At 39.9% G+C, this 23,611-nt stretch overlaps 4 protein-coding genes and 1 non-coding gene across 7 annotated transcripts; 3 read left to right on the top strand and 2 right to left on the bottom strand.

Annotated features, from left to right (window-relative positions):
* Nucleotides 1-919: 919 nt before the first annotated feature.
* Nucleotides 920-6,208, top strand: gnl3 (G protein nucleolar 3). The gene is made up of 15 exons (XM_012917452.4): nucleotides 920-1,059; nucleotides 1,257-1,315; nucleotides 1,472-1,612; nucleotides 1,788-1,907; nucleotides 1,986-2,066; nucleotides 2,147-2,282; nucleotides 2,390-2,493; nucleotides 3,229-3,379; nucleotides 3,493-3,580; nucleotides 3,765-3,942; nucleotides 4,046-4,188; nucleotides 4,409-4,545; nucleotides 5,227-5,375; nucleotides 5,605-5,671; nucleotides 5,764-6,208. The coding sequence occupies exons 1-15, from the start codon at nucleotides 1,047-1,049 to the stop codon at nucleotides 5,862-5,864; spliced, it is 1,668 nt and encodes a 555-aa protein (XP_012772906.1). The 5' UTR covers nucleotides 920-1,046; the 3' UTR covers nucleotides 5,865-6,208.
* LOC111501481 (small nucleolar RNA SNORA47) lies at nucleotides 2,994-3,126 on the top strand. Its single transcript, XR_002721512.1, has one exon. It is a non-coding gene; the product is annotated as a small nucleolar RNA SNORA47 (small nucleolar RNA).
* Nucleotides 6,209-6,847: 639 nt separating the features above from the next.
* glt8d1 (glycosyltransferase 8 domain containing 1) lies at nucleotides 6,848-11,508 on the bottom strand. The gene is made up of 9 exons (XM_004545111.3): nucleotides 11,146-11,508; nucleotides 10,926-11,024; nucleotides 10,584-10,788; nucleotides 10,371-10,488; nucleotides 10,204-10,288; nucleotides 9,987-10,099; nucleotides 9,724-9,890; nucleotides 9,432-9,544; nucleotides 6,848-7,868 (listed from the first exon to the last, which is right to left on the bottom strand). Exons 1-9 carry the CDS (start codon nucleotides 11,159-11,161, stop codon nucleotides 7,684-7,686), a joined length of 1,101 nt encoding a protein of 366 aa, XP_004545168.1. The 5' UTR covers nucleotides 11,162-11,508; the 3' UTR covers nucleotides 6,848-7,683.
* A 450-nt stretch (nucleotides 11,509-11,958) lies between these two features.
* spcs1 (signal peptidase complex subunit 1) lies at nucleotides 11,959-13,394 on the top strand. Its single transcript, XM_004545110.5, has 4 exons — nucleotides 11,959-12,116; nucleotides 12,696-12,755; nucleotides 12,838-12,924; nucleotides 13,109-13,394. Exons 1-4 carry the CDS (start codon nucleotides 12,081-12,083, stop codon nucleotides 13,232-13,234), a joined length of 309 nt encoding a protein of 102 aa, XP_004545167.1. The 5' UTR covers nucleotides 11,959-12,080; the 3' UTR covers nucleotides 13,235-13,394.
* A 137-nt stretch (nucleotides 13,395-13,531) lies between these two features.
* nek4 (NIMA-related kinase 4) lies at nucleotides 13,532-22,811 on the bottom strand. Of its 3 annotated transcripts, none has more exons than XM_076883916.1 (16): nucleotides 22,506-22,811; nucleotides 20,925-21,191; nucleotides 20,637-20,834; nucleotides 19,783-19,890; nucleotides 19,064-19,218; nucleotides 18,759-18,903; nucleotides 17,814-18,422; nucleotides 17,679-17,729; nucleotides 17,453-17,602; nucleotides 16,789-16,953; nucleotides 16,024-16,090; nucleotides 15,795-15,907; nucleotides 15,525-15,613; nucleotides 15,200-15,411; nucleotides 14,983-15,119; nucleotides 13,532-14,260 (listed from the first exon to the last, which is right to left on the bottom strand). In XM_076883916.1, the coding sequence occupies exons 1-16, from the start codon at nucleotides 22,593-22,595 to the stop codon at nucleotides 14,162-14,164; spliced, it is 2,655 nt and encodes an 884-aa protein (XP_076740031.1). In that variant the 5' UTR covers nucleotides 22,596-22,811; the 3' UTR covers nucleotides 13,532-14,161. The 3 variants fall into 3 exon arrangements, with proteins under 3 accessions (XP_076740031.1, XP_076740032.1, XP_004545166.2); XM_076883917.1 differs by having other exon boundaries at nucleotides 14,983-15,116; nucleotides 15,525-15,616; XM_004545109.5 differs by having other exon boundaries at nucleotides 15,525-15,616.
* Nucleotides 22,812-23,611: the final 800 nt, after the last annotated feature.

Consider the following 23,611-nt stretch of genomic DNA (forward strand, 5'->3'; position numbering starts at 1 on the left):
AAGATCCTCAGGATTTTCTATACAGGCGCTGTGGAGAGCATCCTCACACAGAACATGACATCGTGGTTTGGGAACAGCTGTGTGAAGGACCAAAAAGCTCTCCAGAGAGTGATCCGTACAGAAGAACGCTGCTGCAGGATTGCTCTCCCCCCGCTTCAGGACACCTACACCAGGAGATGCCGGACTAGAGCAGCGCAGATACTGAAGGACCCGTCCCATCCTGGCAACAAACTGTTCCAACTTCTGCAATCTGGTAGAAGGTTCCGCATCTTCCGGGCAAGGACAGAGAGACTCAAGAGGAGCTTCTATCCCCAAGCCATCCGTGCCCTAAACACACACACCCGCCCTCTCACATCATCTATAATTGACTGAGTCAGGACTCTTCCAGACACTAAACCAAGGCACAATGTACATTTCAATTCCTTTAATTTTAAATATGTTTATATTGTCTATCCTGTAAAATAGTCAGATGTCTATTCATATTAATGTACAGAATTCACCTGCTTGCTGCTACTACTGCACATTCACCCAATGTATATACTATATGTGTATATATATATATATATATATATATAATGTTTTTCCTCTACACCCCCCCCCCCCAATTTTTTTTGCTCATGTCGAGGAGCGTGTCAGGCTACATTTCACTGTGTGTTATACTTGTATAACTATGCATGTAAATAAAGAACCTTGAACCTTGAACCTTGAAGACTGAGATATTTGACTACGTGTAGAGGGGGGAAGGTGGATACACTGGACACAAGATGTTGAATATGCAGCTGCCACAGAGGAGGAAAAAAGGAAGCCCACAGAGGAGATTCATGGACGTAATGAAGAAGGACACGGTTGGAGCTACAGAGGATGAGGCTGAGGCAGATGATCCGCTGTGGCGAAAGAAGAACAAGATTGTAACTAAACCCTCCTGACCAGCAGGTGGCGAAATCCCAACCACACGCTGAAAGAACCGGAAGTGACATGACATCAAACTTCTCCGTCTCCCACGTGTGAGAGCATTTCAGTCACATTGGTAGGTCTGCGGCTCCATCATGAAACGACCAAGTAAGTAAATAACGTTGTTACAATAATACTTCATTATGAATAAAGTGGAATAATTATACAGAGCTTTACTGGTCTGTTAATCACGCGGTTAACGAGCTAGCGGCTGTCATTGGTGGCCGGTAAACCTGTTCAGTCTGCTTTAGCGCGGCTTCCAGCTAACAACCACTAACTGTTTTATTCTTTTCTGTCGTCTTCAGAGTTAAAGAAGGCAAGCAAGCGGCTCTCATGTGCCAAACGTTATAAAATACAGAAGAAGGTAAGCGCCTTAACTTTGACACTAACTTCTAGCAGGACGTTTGAGTAAATGTTTCCCACAGGAGGCCCATGTGGACCAGACTCTTTTTTTTTTTTTTTTCAAACGGATTTTTGTGTCCCCATGTAACTGAGTGACCCAGTCTTGTCGTGTATTTAGGTCCGGGAGCACAACAGAAAGCTAAGGAAAGAGGCAAAGAAGAAAGGAGTGAGCAAACGAGTGAAGAAGGATATCGGAGTGCCCAACAGTGCTCCTTTCAAAGAGGAGATCCTCAGAGAGGCAGAACAGAGGAGGCTACAGGTTAGCAGTCAAATGGCTTTTCTTGCGCACATCATCACGGGAGCATGTTGAAGGTTAATGCACAGTCCCGATCTAACCATGAAAAAGTCTGTGCTTTGATCATCATGACATTCATGTGCAGTATGTCTCTTGTGTTGGTAAAGTGTAAGAGTCTTTCAATGAATCTGTCTCATAGGTCGAGGAAGAAAAAGAAAAGAGGAGGCAAGCTAAAAAGGAGCAGCGAGCCGAGAAGAGGAAGAAAGAGAAGGAGGCTGCGAGTAAAGCAGCAGAACCCACGGCGAAGAAGGCTCGCAAGGTAAAAAGGCCATCGCTAAGACCTTATGTGTATTCAACTTTTAAGCTCTTCTCTGCTGACCTTGTCTTGTTTAAATAGGATGACAATGGAACTCAGTCAGAGAAAAAGCCTGCCCCAGACAGGAGCTCAAAACACTTCCTTTGTGCTGAATTAAACAAGGTAAAGCTACCTGCTCCCAGGTGTGGTCTAACCCTGGAGAATAATAGCTCTTAACGCTCAAGGGATCTCCTCTGTTTCAGGTAATCGATGCATCTGATGTAGTAATAGAAGTCCTCGACGCTCGTGATCCACTGGGGTGCAGGTGTCCACAGCTCGAGGAGGCTGTGCTGCAGAGAGGAGGCACCAAGAAATTACTTTTGGTTTTAAACAAAATAGGTAAATTGACTTGGGATCCTGCCTCATGTTTCACGTACAGTTTAAACCCTGATGTGTTTGCGTGAATTTCATTGGATTAAACTGGTTTTTGGCTTTGTCTGTTGCAGACCTGGTGCCAAAAGAGACCGTGGAAAGGTGGATCCAGTGTTTGCAGCAGGAGTTTCCTGCTGTGGCATTTAAAGCATCGACACAGCTGCGGGATGGAGTTGTGGTAGGTGGTGCATTTTACTCTCCACACTTTAAAAACATGAAGACTTTGCCATTCAGATTTTGCCACAACAGCCAGTAGTTCCGTAAGTTTGATTTATATTTAGTTATTTTTACGCTGGATGCGTGGCACAACCCCAAGTAGATTTGTGTCTCCGCCTGGGATTGAAAAAGAGTCAATTCACCTGAGATTTTGCACAGTGAGATTTTGCTAAAATGATTTTCTTGCCATCACCCAACATCATAACTAAAAAGCGAAAGGGAGACTGATCACATCTCATGTTTGGTCAATACTGAACTGGTGACAGCTCCAACTTTCTGCTTTGGAAGCAGTCCACCGTCTGTTTAGATCACAGATGCAGTTTATTCATTTTCACGAGTTGTCTGTCATAGAGGGCTGAAATAACGAGCGTGTTTTAAAACTGTTATTCAACAGTGGCTAGTGTGAGTTCTGTGGTTACTAAGAAATGTTAGAAATTAGGGTTGTTGTTTTTTTTAATGATGTGGAGGACTGAGAAGGTTGGACAGCTTCTTCTGTGCTGTTATAACTGGTTATAGCCTCCAAGAGTAGTAAACAAACCACATGATTAATTCAGCCTGTTCTACGCAGAGCTGAGATGTGTTTGTGGATCATTTTTAAAAATCTCTATGCATGCAGACACGAGGTATCCATTTTTACAAAAGAGCAGTCCTCAGCCACTTTAACTGTTCATGATATCTCTGTTTTGCTCTTCATTAGAAAGCCAAAAAGCGCAGGATAGTGGCCTCTAATGAAGTGCTGGACAGATCCAGAGGAGCAGCCTGCTTTGGAAACTGTTGTCTTGCAGAGTTGCTCATAAGCTACGCTGATAAAACGCAGAGTGAAGGTTCACTCCGAGTCGGCGTAGTCGGTAAGTTTTTCTTTTTCTTTTTTTTTTTTGCCATCAATGTCCTTGATGGGTGTTTCATTCACTGTCAATTGTTCAGGGTACTGAATCTTTTGCACACTTGCTTTTACCTTCAGGTTTTCCTAATGTTGGGAAGAGCAGCATCATCAACAGTATAAAGGGGTCCCTAGCATGCAATGTTGGCATCAAGAGAGGCACCACCAAGTAAGTGGCAATCTTTAAAAATCCAGTCTCTAAGTAGAACTCTTCTGTATCACTGCTTGCAATTGTTCTGTTTAGTTTGCTTTAAAAGTTGTAATTTAAGTGAATATTGGTGGTGAATACGTTTCTCTGACCCTCTCGCTTGTTTTGCATCATCATTTTTTTTTTCCTCTCTACAATTCACCAGAATGATGCAAGAGGTGCACATCGCAAAGAATGTGAAGCTAATAGACAGCCCAGGAGTTGTGGCATCGCCATCCAACCCTCCGGCCTTGATGGCTCTGAGGAGCCTGCAGGTGGAGGAAGGCGGTGAGAGTGTGCTGGAGGCTGTCAGGAATCTGCTTAAGCAGTGTGATAAGACCCAGGTACGAAGAGTTTCTCTCACAGGAGGTGTTAACATTACAAATTTGGTCGCTGCTGTAAATTACAGTTTTAATAAATTAAGGTTATTTGTTCTGATTGTTCCAGATCATGCTTCAGTATAACATCCCAGACTTCAGAAATTCTCTGGAGTTTCTGACCCTTTTCGCCAAAAAGCGTGGTTATTTGCAGAAGGGCGGCGTTCCCAACACAGAGCAGGCGGCCACCACGTTTCTTGCAGATTGGACAGGGTGAGTGTGCGCACTTTTATACTGTCTTGGGAAGGTGGGCAGCTGCAGTGCATGACTGGAAATGAGGACAAAATGCACTTCTGGAGTTCATCATGAAGACTTCTAATCCAACTCTGATCCAGATACTGTGCTGTACTGAGCTGTAAATATGCTGCTTGGCAAACTGCTTAGTGCTTTTGAATTAAAAAAAATCCTGCTCTCTGGCTTGATGTCTCCTCAGAGCCAAACTGAGCTACCACTGTAAGGCACCAGAAAACCACAGCCTTCCTGCCTACCTGTCTGATGCCGTGGTCACTGAGATGCAGAATGGCTGGAATCTAAACAAAATAAAAACGGGAAACAAGGAAACTCTGAAAGGTATTAATGTGAAATTTTGTGAAGTTTTTTTTGGGGGGGGGGAGTGTCATTGTGTAATGTAAGGCAAACGCAGTACACTATTACAGAGGTAAATGGTTCCCGGCCACTTTATTAGTTACACCTGGTTAGTTACTGGGTTAGAGCCCCTGTTGCCTTCAGAAGTGCCTTAATTACTTGTGGCATAGATTCAGTGAAGTGCTGGAAATATTCCTCTGGTTTTGGTCGATACTGAAATCCCAAAAGATTTCAGAGGAAGCAGGTTTCAGCTGATTTTTGAGTTTTGTGACATGGTCCGTTATACTGCTGGAAAAGGACATTGTCAGCAACATTAAACATAATAAATAATAAGCAAATGATGCTCAAATGGTTTTAAGAGGTCCAAAATGTGAAATGGACCAATCCATCTGACACAACTATCATGCACATTTAGAGTCATAAAATCACCTTCCTTTCCCATCTGATGCTTGTTTTGAAATTCAGGGATTGGTTGATAGAGGTCTAGAAATAAAAGTTGAGAGTGCAGGAAGTAGTTACGGTTAATATTAATGTTCTATTCGTGTGAGGTGTAAAGAATTGCAGTTTGGCCTTTTGAGGCCTCAAGTGGGCTTTTCAGGTCAGCACTTGTGAATGTATTACAGTGTTTTCATTTTTTAATCTTGTTGAAAACATTCCCTTTTGCAGCTGTTAGATTTCCAAACCAGGCCAGCAGTATAGGATTCACCTCTAAAGGGCCAACTTCAGGTTTGCTGAGTGTCGCCGACATCCCTGAAGGAAAGCCTGGAGCTGCAGCCACAGAAGAAGAAGCAGAGCAGAACGAAGAAAGCAGCGAGGTAATTACAGATGGGAAACCTGTCAAACAATAGAGCTGCTTAAAATGTTAATGATGGTCCACTCTTCTGGAAATGAGGACAAAAATGCAAGTCTTGAATTGTTCATGAAGACTTCTAATCCAACTCTGATCCTGATGACTGGAACCCTTTTTTTTTCTCTTAATAAAACACACTGTATATTTTTGAGCTTGTTGAGTTTAAATAACTGAACCATCCGCTCTTCTTACAGACTGAAACCACGGAGGACTCGAATAAAAAGGAGAAAGCTGAGAAACTACAGAAAAAGACAATCAAAAGTAAATGTTTTGAAAAAGATTGCTTTCATTTGTCACTAGAATATTGGTCCCATCAAGGCAGCTACTTAACATCTCCTGCTTTCTCGTTGCAGGAAAAAAAGGAAACGTGCGTTTTCAGTCTGTCCCCATTGACATCAGCCTCTCAACAGCTATCACAGACGACGCCTATGACTTCAACACTGATTTTAAATGATTGAGCGGGTGCCTGCAGCCTGGTGGACATTCAGACTTTGGATTCAGCAGAATGCATGAAAATGATGATATACAGTCACTTGGGTGCCTTCACTTGTCCTGCTAGTGGACTGATTTCAGAGTACAGCTGGGTTGAACCCAGCTTACTGTGGGATTAATCTGAAAGTTTTCAACTGATAAATCAGTCGGTTTGTTTTTCTTGGAATAACCACCAACCAAGAGATGGACTTTATTGCATAGCATGCATCTGTATATATCTGATTCTTTACAAGATCTTTGTAATATCTTGTATTGCAGTGTAAATAGACATCGTACTACCAAGGTAATAAACCTGAAAAGAAACAATCTGTTGCCTTCTGCTGTGTGGAGTTTTTTGTTTTTTTAGATCAGTACATTTCAATATGAAAACCCTCTTTAATTCAGTTTTATTTATATCTACAGAGCCTACAGTAATACCAGAGAAAACCTGAACAATCGGACAACCCCCTATGAGCAAACATTTGGTGATTAAAAACTAACTTTTCTAAACTCCCTTTTAACAGGATGAACCCTCCAGAACCAGGTTCAGGGAGGGACATCCATCTGACACAACCCACTGGGAAACATCTTAGCCTAATTTTAAAGGTATTAACTACAGTGTCTTTGTTTTGTTATTGTCCATCCCTATTAGGAAAATGAGAGCTAGCACATGTAGAGGTGACCAAAGATACCAGCATCTTCACTGTACACAACAAAAGCAACGGTATGATCACAAAAGACTGGACTTTCCAAATATTTATCAACTTTCTGCAAATCCCTCAGACATGTTTGAAAAGTGTAGCAATTTCTGATTCATAAATGGCGACTGCTATTTTTGGGAAATCAAATCAAATTCTGGATTTAAGCCTGATATTTGGCACACTGTCACAAAAGGTACCGAATTCTGAAGAAGATGCAATTGTAAAAAGATTTAGCAGATATTGGACAAAAAAAGAATCACGAGAGTTTAATAAACATGTAACCTTTATTTGATATACAAAAAAAAGACATTTACACCAGTAAGGGAACTTTAAACAGGTAGTAGGAAAATGCTGATAATGAAGCACTAAAGTAGGAGATGTTCGTGCAAAGCTGTTCTGTTCCTGCAGAGGTGCAGTGATCTTAGTGGTTCGTGTAAAAAAAAAAAAAAAAAAAAAAAAAAAAAAGTTTTTGTTTGTTTTTGTTTTTTGTTAAATATGAAAGCGGGACAGGTAGTGTTTATTATGGTAAAGTAACATGCACCATTAGTTTGACTGCAGTTAACCTGTAGAGGATTTATACAAGACTTAAAAATATAGTTTTCCACAGGAAGTACTGCACTGAGGTACTGACATGAGGAATTTGCATGGCTAATGATTATAATTCAAACTTAGCTGATCAGAAAGAAGCAGGAATAAGCTGTGGCTGTGACTCACTCTAACGACAGCTCAGATAATTGAGTCATTTAATATGCACATTAAGTAAATAAATCCTTATTTAGCTGCTAAACACACCTACTTAAAAGCCATTTACTTTGACAAGGATGGTTTATGCTCAGCTGAGTGGGAGTAAAACAGTATTTGAAATGGTCTACTTTTAGTTTAACAAAATATTTCTAAAAAAATGCAATTCGAAGCTATCAACAATATACTCTGGATATAGAAAAAAAAAATCTCTGTTCATTGGAAGATGAGAATAGGCAGGTCCACATTCGGAGGACGATGGAACTAAAACACATGACATTTGCATAGTTCCTGAGATATGAAGAAGTTTTCCTGCTGCTACGAACCCGATCTGAAGGTTCAAGGAGCCCATTTTTCAGTCTAGCTGTCCCCCGTGTGTCTTCGCACAGGGTGAAATTTTCCTGTGGGGTCGGGAATGAACCACTTGTCCCACACATCAGTAAAGGAGGATCCTCGCCCCCAGGGCTTATAGTGTCCGTTCCAATGCAGGAGTTTGGCAGCTTTCACAAACTGGGAAGAATAGCGGCTTCCAGCACCTGTTACACCTGAAAAATGAACAGAATTGTTTCTTTTATTTAGCATATTTAACACTGAAAGCACAAAATATAATCCGTTATTGTATGAAGAGAAACATATTTTTTTATCACCAAAACAGGACCATCCTGTATGATCATCAAACATGTGATCTGAATACTTTTATCTTTCACAGAGTTTTTGCACAATTAAAAGTCACTTAATGACATCAAAAGGCTGCTGTAGGACTAGTCTGACACTGACAATTTGCCTCTTTGCAGAGACATTTGACCACACTGGCATGTATTAGTTAGAAGTGAAGACAAGGCTAGGAGGTGGCTGTTTTAAGTCAGTTACAGCAAAATGCTCAGACTAATGAACAGCCTGCCATATATCTATCTGGATTGTTTTGGTGTGATTTCCACCATTTTAAAAATATTAGATGTAGAAATCGCTGCCTTTTTCTTGAACATAATGGAAGTATCTTATTATGTGGTGGTGAACATGGAAAAACAAAACTAAATTCATGCTTTCTTCTGAAGAGCGAAACAGTTGATGGGTGAAGTCAGATAAAAGAGTAAAAGAATAGTTCTTACATTTAAGTGATCACAATATTTTTTGTTCTTTTAAGAAAGCATGTCGTAATTTGTGAAGAGACGCGTCGCTACTGACTTTCATTACGGCACTGTAAGCTCCACAAGGTGCCATTTAGATCCATTATATTCTAAAGAAGGCAGAGAAATCTACAACTTGGCACCATGAAAAAAATTACCTATTTAAATGATTTACCCCCAAGTAATTTACATAGTATTCATCTGGCCTTATAGACCACATAAATAATTAGATTCTGAGGCTAAATGTGTCTTTAAAAGCTTGTCAAGCAGCCTGGTCTTGTGGATGTATCTGATATCTCCACGTTGGACTTGTTCTTGAATCAGCAGCATTAACGTTTGTCAAAGTTCAACATTGCAAGTGAACAAGAACACTGTTGTGATGTCATAGTTTTTTAACATGGAAAAAATAAACCTGCTGATGTCCACTCAGGAAAAAAAGTTTTTTAAAAAAACGTTTGGAGTTAGATTTGAGGGTTAGAACGTGAACATGGTTAAGGTTAGGGTAACGAGCTATACAGGGAGTGCAGAATTATTAGGCAAATGAGTATTTTGTTCACATCATCCTCTTCATGCATGTTGTCTTACTCCAAGCTGTATAGGCTCGAAAGCCTACTACCAATTAAGCATATTAGGTGATGTGCATCTCTGTAATGAGAAGGGGTGTGGTCTAATGACATCAACACCCTATATCAGGTGTGCATAATTATTAGGCAACGTCCTTTCCTTTGGCAAAATGGGTCAAAAGAAGGACTTGACAGGCTCAGAAAAGTCAAAAATAGTGAGATATCTTGCAGAGGGATGCAGCAGTCTCAAAATTGCAAAGCTTCTGAAGCGTGATCATCGACCAATCAAGCGTTTCATTCAAAATAGTCAACAGGGTTGCAAGAAGCGTGTGGAAAAACCAAGGCGCAAAATAACTGCCCATGAACTGAGAAAAGTCAAGCGTGCAATTTTTAAAATTAGAAATCAGCCAGAACTTACCAAGGTGTCTCACGTGCCACATGGGGTCAATGCTAGAGTGGCGTTTGTAAAAAACAATGAGGAGTGGAGGAGTGGTAACGCTATCTGCGAGGGTTTTACCGTATAGATCCTCCCTGAGAAAAGGAAAACATCACGGTTTTAAAACAAAGAAAGAGATTCACTGGATTAAATTTCAAGGTACATGTACAATGACAACAAAGGTCTATTCTAAATTCATGTTTTGTAACTAACAGTAGGATTTTTTTCCTTTGTTTGAAGTCCATTCATTATTGCGCCAGTCTGAGTCACTTACTGTGTGTTGAGCTCCATCCAGTGCTCCAGCTGCTGGGTGATGTTTTGGTTCTTCCATTCAGTCAAGTTGGCAATGAAGACCCCGGGATTGAAAGAGCAAGTGTTGGCTCTCATCCCCAGCTTCTTGATAGCTTCTTTCTTGAAATCCAAGAAGCCAATGTAATTATTCTGTTAACAGAGATTTGTCATCTAATTAAGCATCACAGTGTATGATATTCTTAACTTTTTGTTTTACTCTGAAAAGCTCTTGTGGGTCATGCCCACCTGATTTCCCGCACCACGAACAATGCCTTTGGCAGATGCCGAGTCACAGTCATCAGAGAAGGCTGCGGCATGTCCTGGTTTGAGGTTGGTTTCATAGAGCTCCTGAATGTCACCTGAGAGCCAACAGAAAAGAATTTACTGGTCTTAAAAAAAAAAAAAAAAAAAAAGGGGGGCCTCATTTCATAACCAAATCTCTTCATTTCTGGAGACTTCTCACCTTGTACAATGACATCATCGTCCAAATAGATAGCTTTCTCTGCTTCGGGAATGTAAGCAGGAAGATAAAACCTGGCAAAGGTCAGCTGAAAAAAAATACAGTTAAAACAAGTTTTAGCTAGTGGGGAAGGCATGCAAACAACATGTGTATGCCTGTAGTTGTCTTACTAGTTTTGCAGCCTCCGGGGTCTGAGGATCCTTAGATATCTTCCCATTAAGTAACTCAGGCTTAAAAATTACTATCTTATATTTGACACTGTTTAGTCTAGTATTACTCAGCCATGCTCTGTAAAATAAAGAAAAGGACAGGTCAAATATGACCAAGTTCACAAACTCCCACCTTTCCGCACCTAAGGAGAGAGACGTGCTGAAATATCTTACTTTAAGTGAGCGACGGTTTCATTCAAGGTCACGATGTTGAAGACAACATTGGCTTTGCTGTTCCTGTACACACTGTTCATGGCAGCAACAACAGCACCAAGTCTGTCCTCAGCAGCGGTGATGAGAACAGGAATCTCCTCACCCGTCCTTGCCGAATTCAAGTCTGGAGACAGTTCAGACTCAAAGGGAAGAATCAGCCCTTCATCTGCACATAAAGGCACATTTAAAAATGCATTACATCAACTTTTTGTATGGCTTTACTTAAATTCACCTAACTGCTCCACGAAAGAGTGTGTGCCCCACACTACAGTGAAGACTCGAACACAGAGATAATGACCATACCTGGCTTTTCTGTGTGCAAAAAGTCACTGAGATTGAGGAGATTTCGCTGGACTATGATGAGGAAGGCAACAGCCAGCAGCACAAGAATGATCACGTTAACTGAAAGACACAGTAAGTATATAGTCCTCTCATTATTACTCTGCAAGTTTTCTATTTCTGCTTTTCACACACTCTGCAGAACTAGTTACAGCTAAGCTGCAAATGATTCAAACTGACCTACCTCTCCTCAGTCCCATAGTAATGATCTCATCCGTCCCTCCAGCACGTGAAAGGAAAAGAAAACAAACCAAATAATAAAAAGGTTAAAACATAAACATCAGAGGTGGTTTGCGCGCAGAAGGCGCAGGATCATCTGGCAGTTAATGAGGACTGCTGCTGTACCGCTGCGTGGCAGAAACCTCATAAACACGAGAAACCACCCGCAAACTAGCGGACATTAGCGTTGGCTTTTAGTACGTTAAAACAAACAAAAGTTTTGCAATTTTTGCAGAGTTTTAAGAAGAATTCACTTTGAAACCAAACTGCCAACTCAACATCATCAAATCCGCCCCATCCACACGCCTTCGCGTAGTAAGAGGTGTCTCTGATGTGCCTGACTGAAAAAACTACATCTTGTCGCGTTTTACTAACACAAACGTGTCATAAGCTACGTTTATTTATATATATATCTATATATATATAGATATATATATAGATATATATATATATATATAGATATATATATAGATATATATATATATATATAGATATATATATATATATATAGATATATATAGATAGATATATAGATATAGATAGATATAGATAGATATATAGATAGATATAGATATAGAGATATATAGATAGATATAGATATAGAGATATATATATATATATAGATATATATATAGATATATATATATAACTAAAATAATGGAGCCACATATTTTGACTGGCACTTGTGTGGCCAATCATACTAAACCCAAATTTGACTGTACCACGTACGGCTTCGTCCAATCCGTATGCGTTGTAGATCTTTGCGCTTGCGCGGTTTCCTCCGCTGTAATTGGGTCCTTTTCGTTTACAGACGTATCTTTTTGAAACCGGAAATTCAGTTCCTTCGATTTGTTCTCGCTAATTCTTTCAATTTTATGGTAGCTTATTTCATTTGGAAACATGCTGCCTATATTCAAGTCTATCCCCACGCATATGGTAAGCGGTAATTGGGTTATTTGATCAGAAACTGCACGGTCAGGCTCGCACTGACTTTCGTGCATGCTGTGCTATTGAGCTAAAGTTAACCTGTCTAACGGTAGCTGGCCGATGTGTCTGTGGCTACGCAGGTAACAGCTGTTATATGATTTATCCCCTAAACCTAAAATCGTGAAGAAGATCATTCTTCCTAATTAAGAAGATTTAAAAGATAGGTTTACCATATGACTCAGCAGCTATTAGTTGGTTATTGATATTGCAAATGCATTGTCTTACCTAAAGAAGCTTGATGTGTGTGCTCGGACCCATAAGACAAACTCATTACTACACTGCAACCTTCAGTCAGGAATTGAAGGGTCTTGGTGTTATATTCATCTGCACACTTTACACTGAGAAAAAGCTGTTTTAATGACGACATTGGTACTTGTTTCTGTTATTGCTTGTGTGTGTGTGTGTGTGTGTGGGGGGGGTTAAGTAGCATAGGAGGGCTTAAGCAATCATGGTGTACATCCTTTTCACGTATAATAATAAGAGATTCATTGACACACACTCCTCCCTCCCCAAACAACTGTTTTCCAGGATTATAAAGGTCAGAAGCTGGCAGAACAGATTTTCCAGGGAATAATACTCATCTCAGCGGTAACTAACCAAAATTTCACACAATCTTTTTTTTAATTTTTACTTGAAGTTAGATTTTAAGATATTTGTGTAATTGTTGCAGGCGATTGGATTTGTGTACGGTCTGATCATTGAACAGTTCGGGTGGACAGTGTACATTGTCTTGGCTGGTTTTGCTGTCTCCTGTGTGGTAAGTTTGCCATGATAGATACATTGTGCACCTGTTACATGTTTCTGTCCTTGCTCTCCTTTCAGCCTGAGAGGAAAACATGTCAGAATTAGACACATTGTTGTTTTCGCTTGTTTTTTCACACCTGTCCAGCCCTTTAACAACATCCATCATAACTTAATTTTGGGTCTGTTCTTTGCTTTAGTTGACCTTGCCTCCATGGCCTATGTTCAGAAGGAATCCTCTGTCCTGGCAGCCGGCTTTACCAGAGAGCACTGCAGAGCCCAGCCAAAAACCTCAGGAAAGCACCAAAAAGAAGAAGCACAAATAACTCGCAGGCACCCCGTATCTGCCTGTTAATACATCTTTTTATATTGGATGTTGTACTGAAGTCTTGCAATTCACATTTGAAGCATTTAGTAAGAACCCTTTGTTACAGTGTTACCCAGCAATGAAACCTGTGTTTCACATAATAAACACCTGATACAGTCCATGTTTTTTTTTAAATTATGTTTATGTTTGGGAATGCTGAGAATGCACATGCAGTCATCTTGTTTTAGTTCTTTTATCAATTAAATGTTTTATTCTGGTTTTCAACATAAAACAAGAAACAAGAACAAGAAAAATAAACAAGAAATACATTAAGGATTTATTAGAAATTGTTCACATGTTAATATCTACATCTAATTTACATTATTTTGTCTATAAGAAAATACAATTGAGCAGTAGGGGGAAGATTTAGTGTCCTCAACAGATGTAACCATTCTAGAAATTCTGGTTTGCATTATACATAAGGTGATATTCCTCTACAGCAAATGGAAAGACAGAGCGTGCTTAAACATGACAAAAATATTTGCATAGGGATCTGGAAAATCCTTAGATGCTTTCACATTTTGTGTTTATACTGAAATTAAGTTTTAAAACAAGAGAAAGAAATTAACTTCATTTACATGTAATGTACACAATAAGATTATATCTGTATGACAGTCCCATGATAAACCCTGCAGTCAGAAGTGAGATCTTGCATGTTGTCTGGAAAAAAATGTAACAGTCCCAAACAATCATGTTGGTAATGGCAGGAAAAAAATGCCTTTGAGCAGTTTTCAATTCAGTCCATGTTTGAACATGAATGCTGGTATATTTCTTGCAAAGACCATCTTGATGTGCGTCATCATTTAAGATTTGTTGCTCCAGCTTACTTCGGGGTTTCCACACAGACGATTGTGAAAAACATTTAAGCTTTCATATATAGTGCTTTTTAAATCTTAAAGGCCATATCCTCAAAGAATTTCAGCTGCCTCACCATTACAGCATAGGCTTGGTACTTCTCATCTCCCATTAGGTTGCGAAGGCACAGCTAAAAAAAAAAAAAAAAAAAAGGAAGACAAGTGGGGTCAGTTTACTGTGAACTGGCATGTCTATCTGTACATGATCACGAGTGGTGTTTTAATGGCAAATTTGTTAGTCTCATTAGATATTCTGAATGTACGAGGCCATGAAAAAGTATTCACCTCCTTCCTGATTTCTTAGTTTTTTCCATATTTGTTATACTTTCATGTTTAGCAACATCAAATTCCAATATCTGACAAAGATATTTCCAAGTAAATGCAAAATATGGTTTTTGGATTATATTTTCATGCAGGAAAAAAGCTACCCAAACCTACTTGGCCCTGTGTGAAAAACCTAAAACTAATAACTAATTGTGCCACCCTTGGCAGCAAGAACTGCTATCAAGTGAAAACTGACAATAAGTCTTTCACAAAACTGGAAGAATTTTGACCCACTCTTCAGCCACAGTGGATGGTTTACGGTCATGCCACAGGATCTCAATCAGATTTAAGTCCAGACTTTGACTAGGCCACTCCAAAATTTTCATTTGGGGTTTCTCCCAGCTCTCCCATAAACTTTGACGTGAACTGAGAGAAGTGAGGCCTGCACTTGTTTAGATATTGTTCTTGATTTTTTTAAAACCAAGAAGATTGGTATAATAATGTTTTTCTCCTCTCCACTACTATATGGTTTATTAAACCTTGACCTATCCATGTAATTTTATCTTGATATTGGATGTGTTTTACCCACTTCTCTTTTAGCGTCATCCTCCTCCTCCATCACTTCCAGCACTTTGTCCAACAGCTTGACCCCCAGGCCCTTCACCACATCTGTTCTCAGACGTTCTATGGCTCTTCTTATTTTGGCCGGACCAGATGGAGAGCCTTCTGAAGTGACATACATATTTAACACAATGGAGTTTCATAAAGACTGACATATTGCAAAGGGTTTGAACAAAGCATCTAACCTATTTGACCGAGTGACAAGTTCTCCGCTTCCTCTCGAGCCTTCCCATGAAGCAACAGGGTATCCCTGTACTTCCTGTTCAGTTTAAACTCTGGCAGTGCGGTAGAGCCAAATCTGCCTCTGTCCCCCTCGCTTACACCATCTCCAACATCCATTCTCAAAGTCTGAGTCATCATATTAACTAAGTCGTGCATGTCGCTGGATTCAGTCTTTCTGCAGAGAGACCACAAAACATGGATTATAAACACGTTTAAGAAAATTTAGGTTTTGGTTCAGTTTTATAATTCAGCTAAGTTGCACTCAATTCTACTGCCGTATGCTCTTACCTTTCCCTGCAGTCTCCTTCTGAACGCTCTGTGGAACTTGTGGATGAGCTGCATTCATCTTCATCTGACTTTTGCTCCAGCAGTTTATCCTGCTGATACAACACAGATATGTGTTTCAGACTCAGTACGATAGGATCAGATTAGCCTCACAATAGGCAGAATTTGCAGTGGGTCACTCTCAGTCAGGCCAGTGCCACAGTCAGTATGTAATGTAGCTTACAAATGAACAGTAAAGTCAATGCACTGTCACAGTGGGTGGCGTGTCTGTACCTTACTATTGGACTCTGCAAAAGAGGCAGACACAGATCGAGTAAATGGGGCACTGTCGTGCTCAGCCTTGGTGGACGTGACATCATAAGATGCCCTCCGTACAGCACTAACACCTGGGGAAGACAGAAAACTAATCAGAGACAGAAATGTAGAAACAAATATTAATTTCTGTAAATCCTTTTGTTTGTTTTGCAACAAAATGCTCCACTTTGAGTTTCGAGTATCGTACATGGTTGTCTGGCACTCTCTTGGGACTGCCTCAGTCTTCTTCTCTCTCTTGCAGAGAGGGGACGATCCTAAAAATAAAATTTGATAGAACAATATTGCATAAACTATGAAACATGACAAGAATTAAAACAGAAATAACCTTTCTGCCCCCACAGATCCAATTACACAGTATGTAATTGGATCTATTTGTTTGTCTGTCTGTCTGTCTGTCTGTCTGTTGGTTAGCAGACTAGCATTCACAGTTCGAGGTGATTTCATTTTGGTGAAAATCAGTAAAAACTGCTCCCCAAAATTTATTATAGATCATCTTCAAACTTTACAACAACATTCTAGGCCTTGGGATCAGCTAGATAGATCAGCTAAACATTTGACCTTGACTTTCATTGTTAGCACCCAAAGTAAAGATTGACCTTGAAGAAAAACTTTCAAGAAATTATACTGAATAATGTAACATATGAAATGGAGCTGAACAACATATTTTCTATTTTTTCCAATACGACGGCCTACAACGTCAAATGATGCCATAACAGGCTGACGTCATCATATTGTAATAATGAAATAATAAAATATCAAAGTTTGAGTATAGCCTTGGCCTTGCTCCTGTTTTGACACTGTTCTCTTTACTCTTGCTGACATTTGTTTCTAAGATGTAGAAGACTAAAAAATGCAGATATAGATAATCTGTTATCTCTCTCAAAAACGTTATGTCTTAGGCAAAGCAAATGTTCAGAAATTAAAAGCTGTGGTTTTAGGGGAATGCCCTCACCTGTGGTGCTGGTAAAAGTCCATCATTATGGGAGCTAACTGATTCTGAGGTCACAGTCACATCAGCTTTCTTGGTCTCCGAGTTCCTCCTGCTCCTCTTTTTCCCCTCCACAGCTACAGTATCAACAGGAAGCTGAGGTAAAGGTCTAAGAGCGGCCACCTTGGACTGAAAGGACAAAACAAGATGCAACAACTGCTTTAATTAGCCTAACTCACTCCTTTGTTACTGTCACGCATGCTAGCTGGCTAGCACTGCAATAGAAAGTGGTTAGGAATAGATCTTAACCAAAACAAATGCTAAATGAAATTTGCTGACTGGAGAGTCAGTGAAAGGTCAGTGAAAGAAGATCAGCAGCTCATTCTTGAGAGCATCGTTAAGAAGGCAACTGGATTTCTTTAGGTTTGTGAAGACGGTTCGCCTCTCATCCAACAGGGACTCTCCTCCGATTATTTTACAACTGAAGAAGCGTCTTGGATGAGAGGTGAAACAGCTTTACAAACTTGAAGAATTCCACTTCCCTTCCTTGTCAAGCTCTTAAGAATGCCTGGATGATTTTGATGACTGAGAACCTACACAGACACATTCTTTTTTGTCTTGCCATTCCTTTAAAATATCATTAGAACGATAATGATTTCAGCAACATCACTCCTGTATCAGTCTTTACCTTGTCCTGGTCCTCATGTTTCTGTCTTGTGTGCTTTCCTCTGTGCTGCTGTGATATAGATGGTTCTGATGATAGGTACAGAGGAGTTAGACATGTAGCAGCTCGATCTGGCTTACTGGCTTGTAAGGGAGATTCTTCCTTAACGGGTTCCTGAAAAAACACAAATACAATTGCATTAACACGAGGCAACGTGTTCTATACTATATCTGCATTATTTAGCACTCACCAGTGGTGGAGGGAGTGGCTCTAACAGCTTTTCAGTAGATTCTAGGCTTTCCTACAGAGATATAATTGAACAAATAAAACAAACACCGAACACTCCAGATGAAAACATCAAAAGAAGGTACTTTAGGACACTTACTTGGATGTCTGAGGTAGGTAGGTGTGCTGGAGCATGCTTGAAAAGAGTCACAGTGTTGTTCTTATTGTCTGCATCTGCTTCTAGAACCTCGTTTTCTGGATTTGGGTCCTGTGGATCAGCTTTTTTAAGTAACTCCATGGTATCATCCTTATCGTCCATATCTGAAATCTTTTTCTCCCCCGAGATAGATAACTTGTCCCCAGGGTTTGATTTGGCCTGTCGCTGAAAGTCAGACAAGTCACCGGCCACCCTCCCTTCGTCTTCTCTCGTGCTGCAAACACCTGATACAGACTTCAGAGGGGGCTTTAGTGGCGAAGGAGGGGGAAAGGGATCTGGTTTCCCTCTCACCTTGCTGTCTTTGCTCACATTGTGCGTGAGAGGTTCATTAGCTGCCCGGTGATGCGACACGACAGGCTGGGGCCTCTGCACCTGTCTCTGTATCAGGTCATTGTCCAGCTGCACGGGGATATCAATATCGATATTGCTAACAGTAAGCAGGGATGCTCTGAGAGCATCAGGTGAAGAGGGTTTGAATGGCGGAGGCGTCTGGATGGGAGTGCTGTCTACCACACCGTTCCGGCCTTTAAAGTGTTGCGATTTGTCGTCTTTCTGAGTTTAACAACAAAAATAACAATCACAGAGGGTTCCTTGTTTATATGAACATCTTTAACTGAATCACAAAAAGTTTAATAGGAGTGTTCTTTCTATATAGCAGCTATATCCAAGTAGAAAACAAATACTTTCCACAAAGGGGGGAGTTTTTTAATGAGCGCAGATGAGATGAAAATAAGAAAACTCAAAAGAAAGGATTGACTGAGTATCATTACCATTACACACTGATATGTGTGGCTTCCATCAGTCTACCACTGTGTAAATAAAAATAATATAAGTCATAGGATTCATTTTATTACGGTAAATCAGTATTAGTATTCATCCTTAACTTACCCGCTTTACCCTGGCACGAGGTTCAGGTTGTGGACTGGGAGCCAGCCTCTCAGGCTTTGGCTGACATGACATCACAGGTGACACACTGCTGGTCCTACAATCACCACTGCCACCAACAGGTCTTTTTCGTGACTTGGCAGTTTTTCTGGGGAAGTGAAAATCAAGACACATAATAAGCCTTTAAGAACAAAGAGATCACTGCACAAAGAGAGGGGCAGAAATGATCAGGTTATAAAAACATACAAAGAAAATTTCAAAACACCATTTTTGATTTTTTTCATTAAAATGACTTAGAGGGAACTTACTCTTTTGTTGCCTCAAGGAACATGGCAATTTGTCGTTTTATGTAGGGCTGCCGGAGAATGAGTTTGACATCGGGCCTGTCTTCAGGTCTCTTAGACAGCATGCTTTTGATTAAATCTCCAAGCTGGGGCTCATACTTACTGGGCATCTGTGGAAGCTGTTTAGAAACCCAGAAGACAATTATCACCGTTCAGAATAAACCACATGGGACAAGTGTTAATTATTAAAAAACAAATCCAAATGGTTGAAGACACCTATCAGTCACACAGAAACCACAGTCTGGGCTTGTAAACAAGTGAGCTTAAGTGACACTCACAAAATCATCCAAACGTTTTAGGCTCATTAAACTACATTGTGGTATAGATATTATTTTGATATAATATATTCAAATGGATTTATTCAGTAAGGAGTTCGCATGTTCTCCTCCATGTCTGTGTGGGTTCTCTTCAGATAGTCCAGCTTCCTCCTGGAGTCCAAAGACATGCATGGACTAGGTTAACAAGTGATTCTAAATTGACCATAGGTGTGAATGTGAGTGTAAACAGTTGTATGCTTCACTGTGTTAGCCCTGTGGCAGACTGGCGGGTGTTCCAGGTTGTAACCCAGACAAAGATAGATGGATAGATACTGTAACTTACAATACTTTACCTAAAGAAAACACGAATAAAAAATGAATAATAATTTTTTTTAAAACATAAATATGTTAAAATATAAAGCTCACCTTTCCCTCTACAATACGATACACCAGTGAGTTCATGTCCTTGGCATTGAAGGCATGTTTCAGTGTAGACATCTCATATACACAGCAGCCCAGGGCCCAGACATCTGACTAGAGACAGAAAAATTAAACCCATAAAAAGATGTATGCATCATTATCATACAAAGTCTATGGGAGCATCATTCATGAGAGCGGACTTCATGACTTTGTACCTGGCATAATGTGACCTTTAAATTAAGTACTCAAAGCATAAGTACTTGTTAACTTGTCTACATTACTACTTGCAGTTTCTTTCATTTATAAGCTGGATACCTCAGCTACATAACATTTTGCCCTAATGTGGGCCAGTATTAGTGGATACATTCCTTGGTTATACTGCACAGTGTGCTAACATGTAATGAGCCAATAAAACACTATATCAGGGAAGCTAAAGTTACACATACAGTTTGGTGCCATAACCTATTTGGCAGAGCGCTAGCACTGTCTCACTTCTGTGGGAAAGAAACACGATAGTTCATTTCTTATGTGATCATCCTGGCACACTGTCTCTGTGCACTGCCAAAGCTTTCCTTCTGCATTGAAACAAAAAACTTTTAATAGCTACTAAAGTCTATGTCTTTGTCCTGCTTAGAGAACAACTCCTCTATGCACCAACGGCCTGGGAACAACAATCAAGGAAATCCTATTTATGCATGTGCTAATGTGCCCTTTAATGAAGCCCTGAGAGTTGCTGCCTCCTAGCTGATGTGTTTGACTCCATATACTACACATTTGTGTTTAATAAGTCATCCCAGTCCTTTACCCTGCTTATATAACTTCAAAGACAAGGAGTCATTTTAAACAGATATCCAAAATACCTTGTGGTTATAAGGTTTATTAGAGAAGAGTTCAGGACTCATGTAGTATGGGGTTCCTATGAGTGTGCTGGCCATATCATTCTGGTTCTCCAGTACTCGGGCAATGCCAAGGTCCCCCACTTTAATGATGTTGGTTTTCGTCAGGAAGATATTCTGCGTTTTAAGGTCCCGATGAAGAATGTTCCTCTCATGTAGGTACTGATATACAAAATAAGAGAAATAAGAGAGTGACTGTCGCTTTATGTGAATAAATGATGGAAAAAATGCATAAACTGATGCAGAACTCACCTGCAATGCCATGGCTATCTGGACAAACCACTCCACCACCTGCCTCTCGGGTAACAGCTCTCCTTTTTGTTGTTTAAGCCTGTGATAGAGGTCTCCACCTTCACAGAAACCCATCACAATGTACAGCTGGCAGTCATCTCCTTCCCAGGACTCCTTGTAAGTCACAATGTTGGGATGGCGCAGTTGAGACAGCAGCTGCGCCTCCTGCTCCGCAGCACGTCGTTCACGTTTGGAGGAGGTGGTCAAATTCAATCTCTTTATAACATACTACAAGAAACACAAACACGTGTGCTGAAAAACAAAACCTATGCACTTTGAATAGATTTTACAAGTCTATGCCTTTGTTCCTCTATAGACTAGCAGCCTGGGAACACCTTTAATGAAGTACACTGGTCAATAGTTGTTATGAAAAAATACATTAAAAAACAAAAACTAAACTATATGAATGCATACAAGTTTATTAGAAGATGCATTGAAAATTTTTATATTTTTAAAAGGCCAACCCACAATGGTACAACGGGTAGCTCTGTCATCTCACTGCTAGAAGGTGCCATACTGCTGCTTCCCCTATGACATCTTGAATAATGCCCAGCTCCCACTGTGACATATGTGAAAAATAAATAGGATGGATGGATCAGCCACTTTCAGACCTTGTTCCTCACATTGAAATCTGAGGAAATGTTTGAATATGAATATCTCGGAAACTATTAAAGACATGCCTGAAAATTTCACTGGTATTTCATAACGGGTCTGTAATTACGGAAAAATTAATAAATAAATGTCTGAGTATTGGCTAGTTAAAATATGAAAAAAAGAAAGAAAAAGAAGATTCAAATAGTCTTGTAAACTTATTTACATACATATTTGAACACATAATAAAATAACTTTCTGAATGAGATATGGTTCTATTCCAAAATAATGCTGAGAGAATTAATTTTAACATGAAATTCTTGGTCACAAAACGGCAGAAAATGCTAATTGCATCCATCTGTCACGCTGGATCGAGCAAATGTGCAAGTTGTACCACAAACAAATAAAAATATCAGAAGATGGTTTAATCCAAATGAAACAAAGTTCTGGAGTTACACATGGTACTCTAATTGTAACTGGCATAGCATATCTCACAGAAATCATTACAAATATTCATGTACATACAAACTTTGGCCCACAAAAATCGTGTTGCAGGAGGTGATTTCATATATGCTTCATCGTGAAAGAAAACAAATTGTGCAATGAAAAGCTGAGTTATAGGAGCAAAGAGTTCTGATTTATAAGTCAGTTATGAATGGACTACTTCACGTCTGTCAGACGCAATAATAGAGTATAGAAATATTATCATCACAGTGGTCAACAAGCTTAAGCTGTTGTTATAATGCCAAAGTTAGCAGAAACATTGGTTTTCAGTGGGTATAAAACCTTAACTCAGTCCGTGAGACTTTACAGGACTTATGCTAACTTTGTGCTAGCAGTACTTAGCAGGGTTTTAGGGTCTCTACGAAAACGTTTAGCATGTGGTTGAAAGGCGTGCTTATTTTAACATATCTGGGGTTTGTTTCCACTTACAACCGCTCTGTTTCTCACCTGTTTACGGTCTGTTTTGTGTTTCACCAAGTTCACCTCCCCATAGCTCCCTTTCCCAACGACCCTGATGAAAGTGTAATTATTCATCATTCCTCAAAACGCTTCATTACGAGGCCCGAAACGCCAAAAGTTTACAGGACCGGCTCCCGTCAAGCGTAACAGCTCTATTCAGTCCCGCATCCTGCTGTGAATGCGACGCAAACAAATCTGCTGGGAGAAAAAACTTCCCCCTAGGTCAGCGCCAGCGACGAGATGTTGGAAACGCAGGAAATCAGCCCTGCTGAACAGTTTTTTCGTCACTAGGCAACTGGTCGCTCACTGCCGATGATGAGGTGAGAGGGGGGAAAGGAGCGCTCAGTTTGTGACACAGCGCCACCTAGTGCCTGGAGTCACAACAAGAAGCACCTTCACCGCAGAGACGCTTTGTATGCGTTTCAGGGGACAGTGGCACAACTGTTCACCTAAAGCACCTTAATTCACGCTTCTACCCTTTGAGAGAAGAATACAAAGCGTAGAAGCCACCGAGGACGTGTGACCTGTTTAATTACAAATGTAGATGTTTAAAAACTGAAATAAAAAAATGACTGAATAAATAAAACGAATAAATACATAAAAATACAAATAAAATGAATAACGAAACAAAATACTATTTTTTTTTAACAAAACAGGCATCAAATTAGAAGTCAAATAAAATTTCTAAGATCTAAAAAGAAATATTTATTATTTGTTTCTTGTTTCTTTACATAATAGCAAAACGTTGTATGTTTAAAAAAACATATTGGGAGACAGGGTTTTCCCTTGATGACGCCACTGGTAGCACACTGGACCACTGCATTGGCTGTAACCTTTCTTTATTAAAATTACGAGTTATACATGTACTATTTCTGCTATGGCATGGAAATTATGAACCCTTTATAACAAGTCATATAATATCCTATTTTAATGTTTAAATCCCACATCCAACAATATAGGTCTAAGCTTTGTATCAGCAGAGAGAAAACTACATTTAAATGCAAATTTACACCTGACATCTGCAATGAGTGAGAACTTCAAGACACTTCAGATAATTTAAAACCAGTGGCTCTTTGTCAGGATGCAAGCTTAGA

The sequence above is a fragment of the Maylandia zebra genome, linkage group LG5 (assembly GCF_041146795.1).
Source record: "Maylandia zebra isolate NMK-2024a linkage group LG5, Mzebra_GT3a, whole genome shotgun sequence".
In the NCBI taxonomy this organism is placed as follows: domain Eukaryota; kingdom Metazoa; phylum Chordata; class Actinopteri; order Cichliformes; family Cichlidae; genus Maylandia; species Maylandia zebra.

Bases quoted from the DNA above. Each gene is read 5' to 3' on its own strand.
- gnl3 (XM_012917452.4), top strand. The intron at 1,613-1,787 runs GTTAGCAGTCAA...TCTGTCTCATAG, and splicing joins CAGAACAGAGGAGGCTACAG to GTCGAGGAAGAAAAAGAAAA. The intron at 2,494-3,228 runs GTAGGTGGTGCA...GCTCTTCATTAG, and splicing joins AGCTGCGGGATGGAGTTGTG to AAAGCCAAAAAGCGCAGGAT.
- glt8d1 (XM_004545111.3), bottom strand. The intron at 10,789-10,925 runs GTATGGTCATTA...CTTTATGTGCAG, and splicing joins TTTGCACACAGAAAAGCCAG to ATGAAGGGCTGATTCTTCCC. The intron at 10,289-10,370 runs GTAAGACAACTA...ATTTTTTTTCAG, and splicing joins CCCCGGAGGCTGCAAAACTA to CTGACCTTTGCCAGGTTTTA.
- spcs1 (XM_004545110.5), top strand. From the start codon at position 12,081: ATGCTGCCTATATTCAAGTCTATCCCCACGCATATG. The intron at 12,117-12,695 runs GTAAGCGGTAAT...ACTGTTTTCCAG, and splicing joins AGTCTATCCCCACGCATATG to GATTATAAAGGTCAGAAGCT. The intron at 12,925-13,108 runs GTAAGTTTGCCA...TCTTTGCTTTAG, and splicing joins GTTTTGCTGTCTCCTGTGTG to TTGACCTTGCCTCCATGGCC.
- nek4 (XM_004545109.5), bottom strand. From the start codon at position 22,595: ATGATGAATAATTACACTTTCATCAGGGTCGTTGGGAAAGGGAGCTAT. The intron at 21,192-22,505 runs GTGAGAAACAGA...TGTTTCTTGTAG, and splicing joins ACAAAACAGACCGTAAACAG to TATGTTATAAAGAGATTGAA. The intron at 15,617-15,794 runs GTACAGACACGC...GTGTTGTATCAG, and splicing joins TTGCAGAGTCCAATAGTAAG to CAGGATAAACTGCTGGAGCA.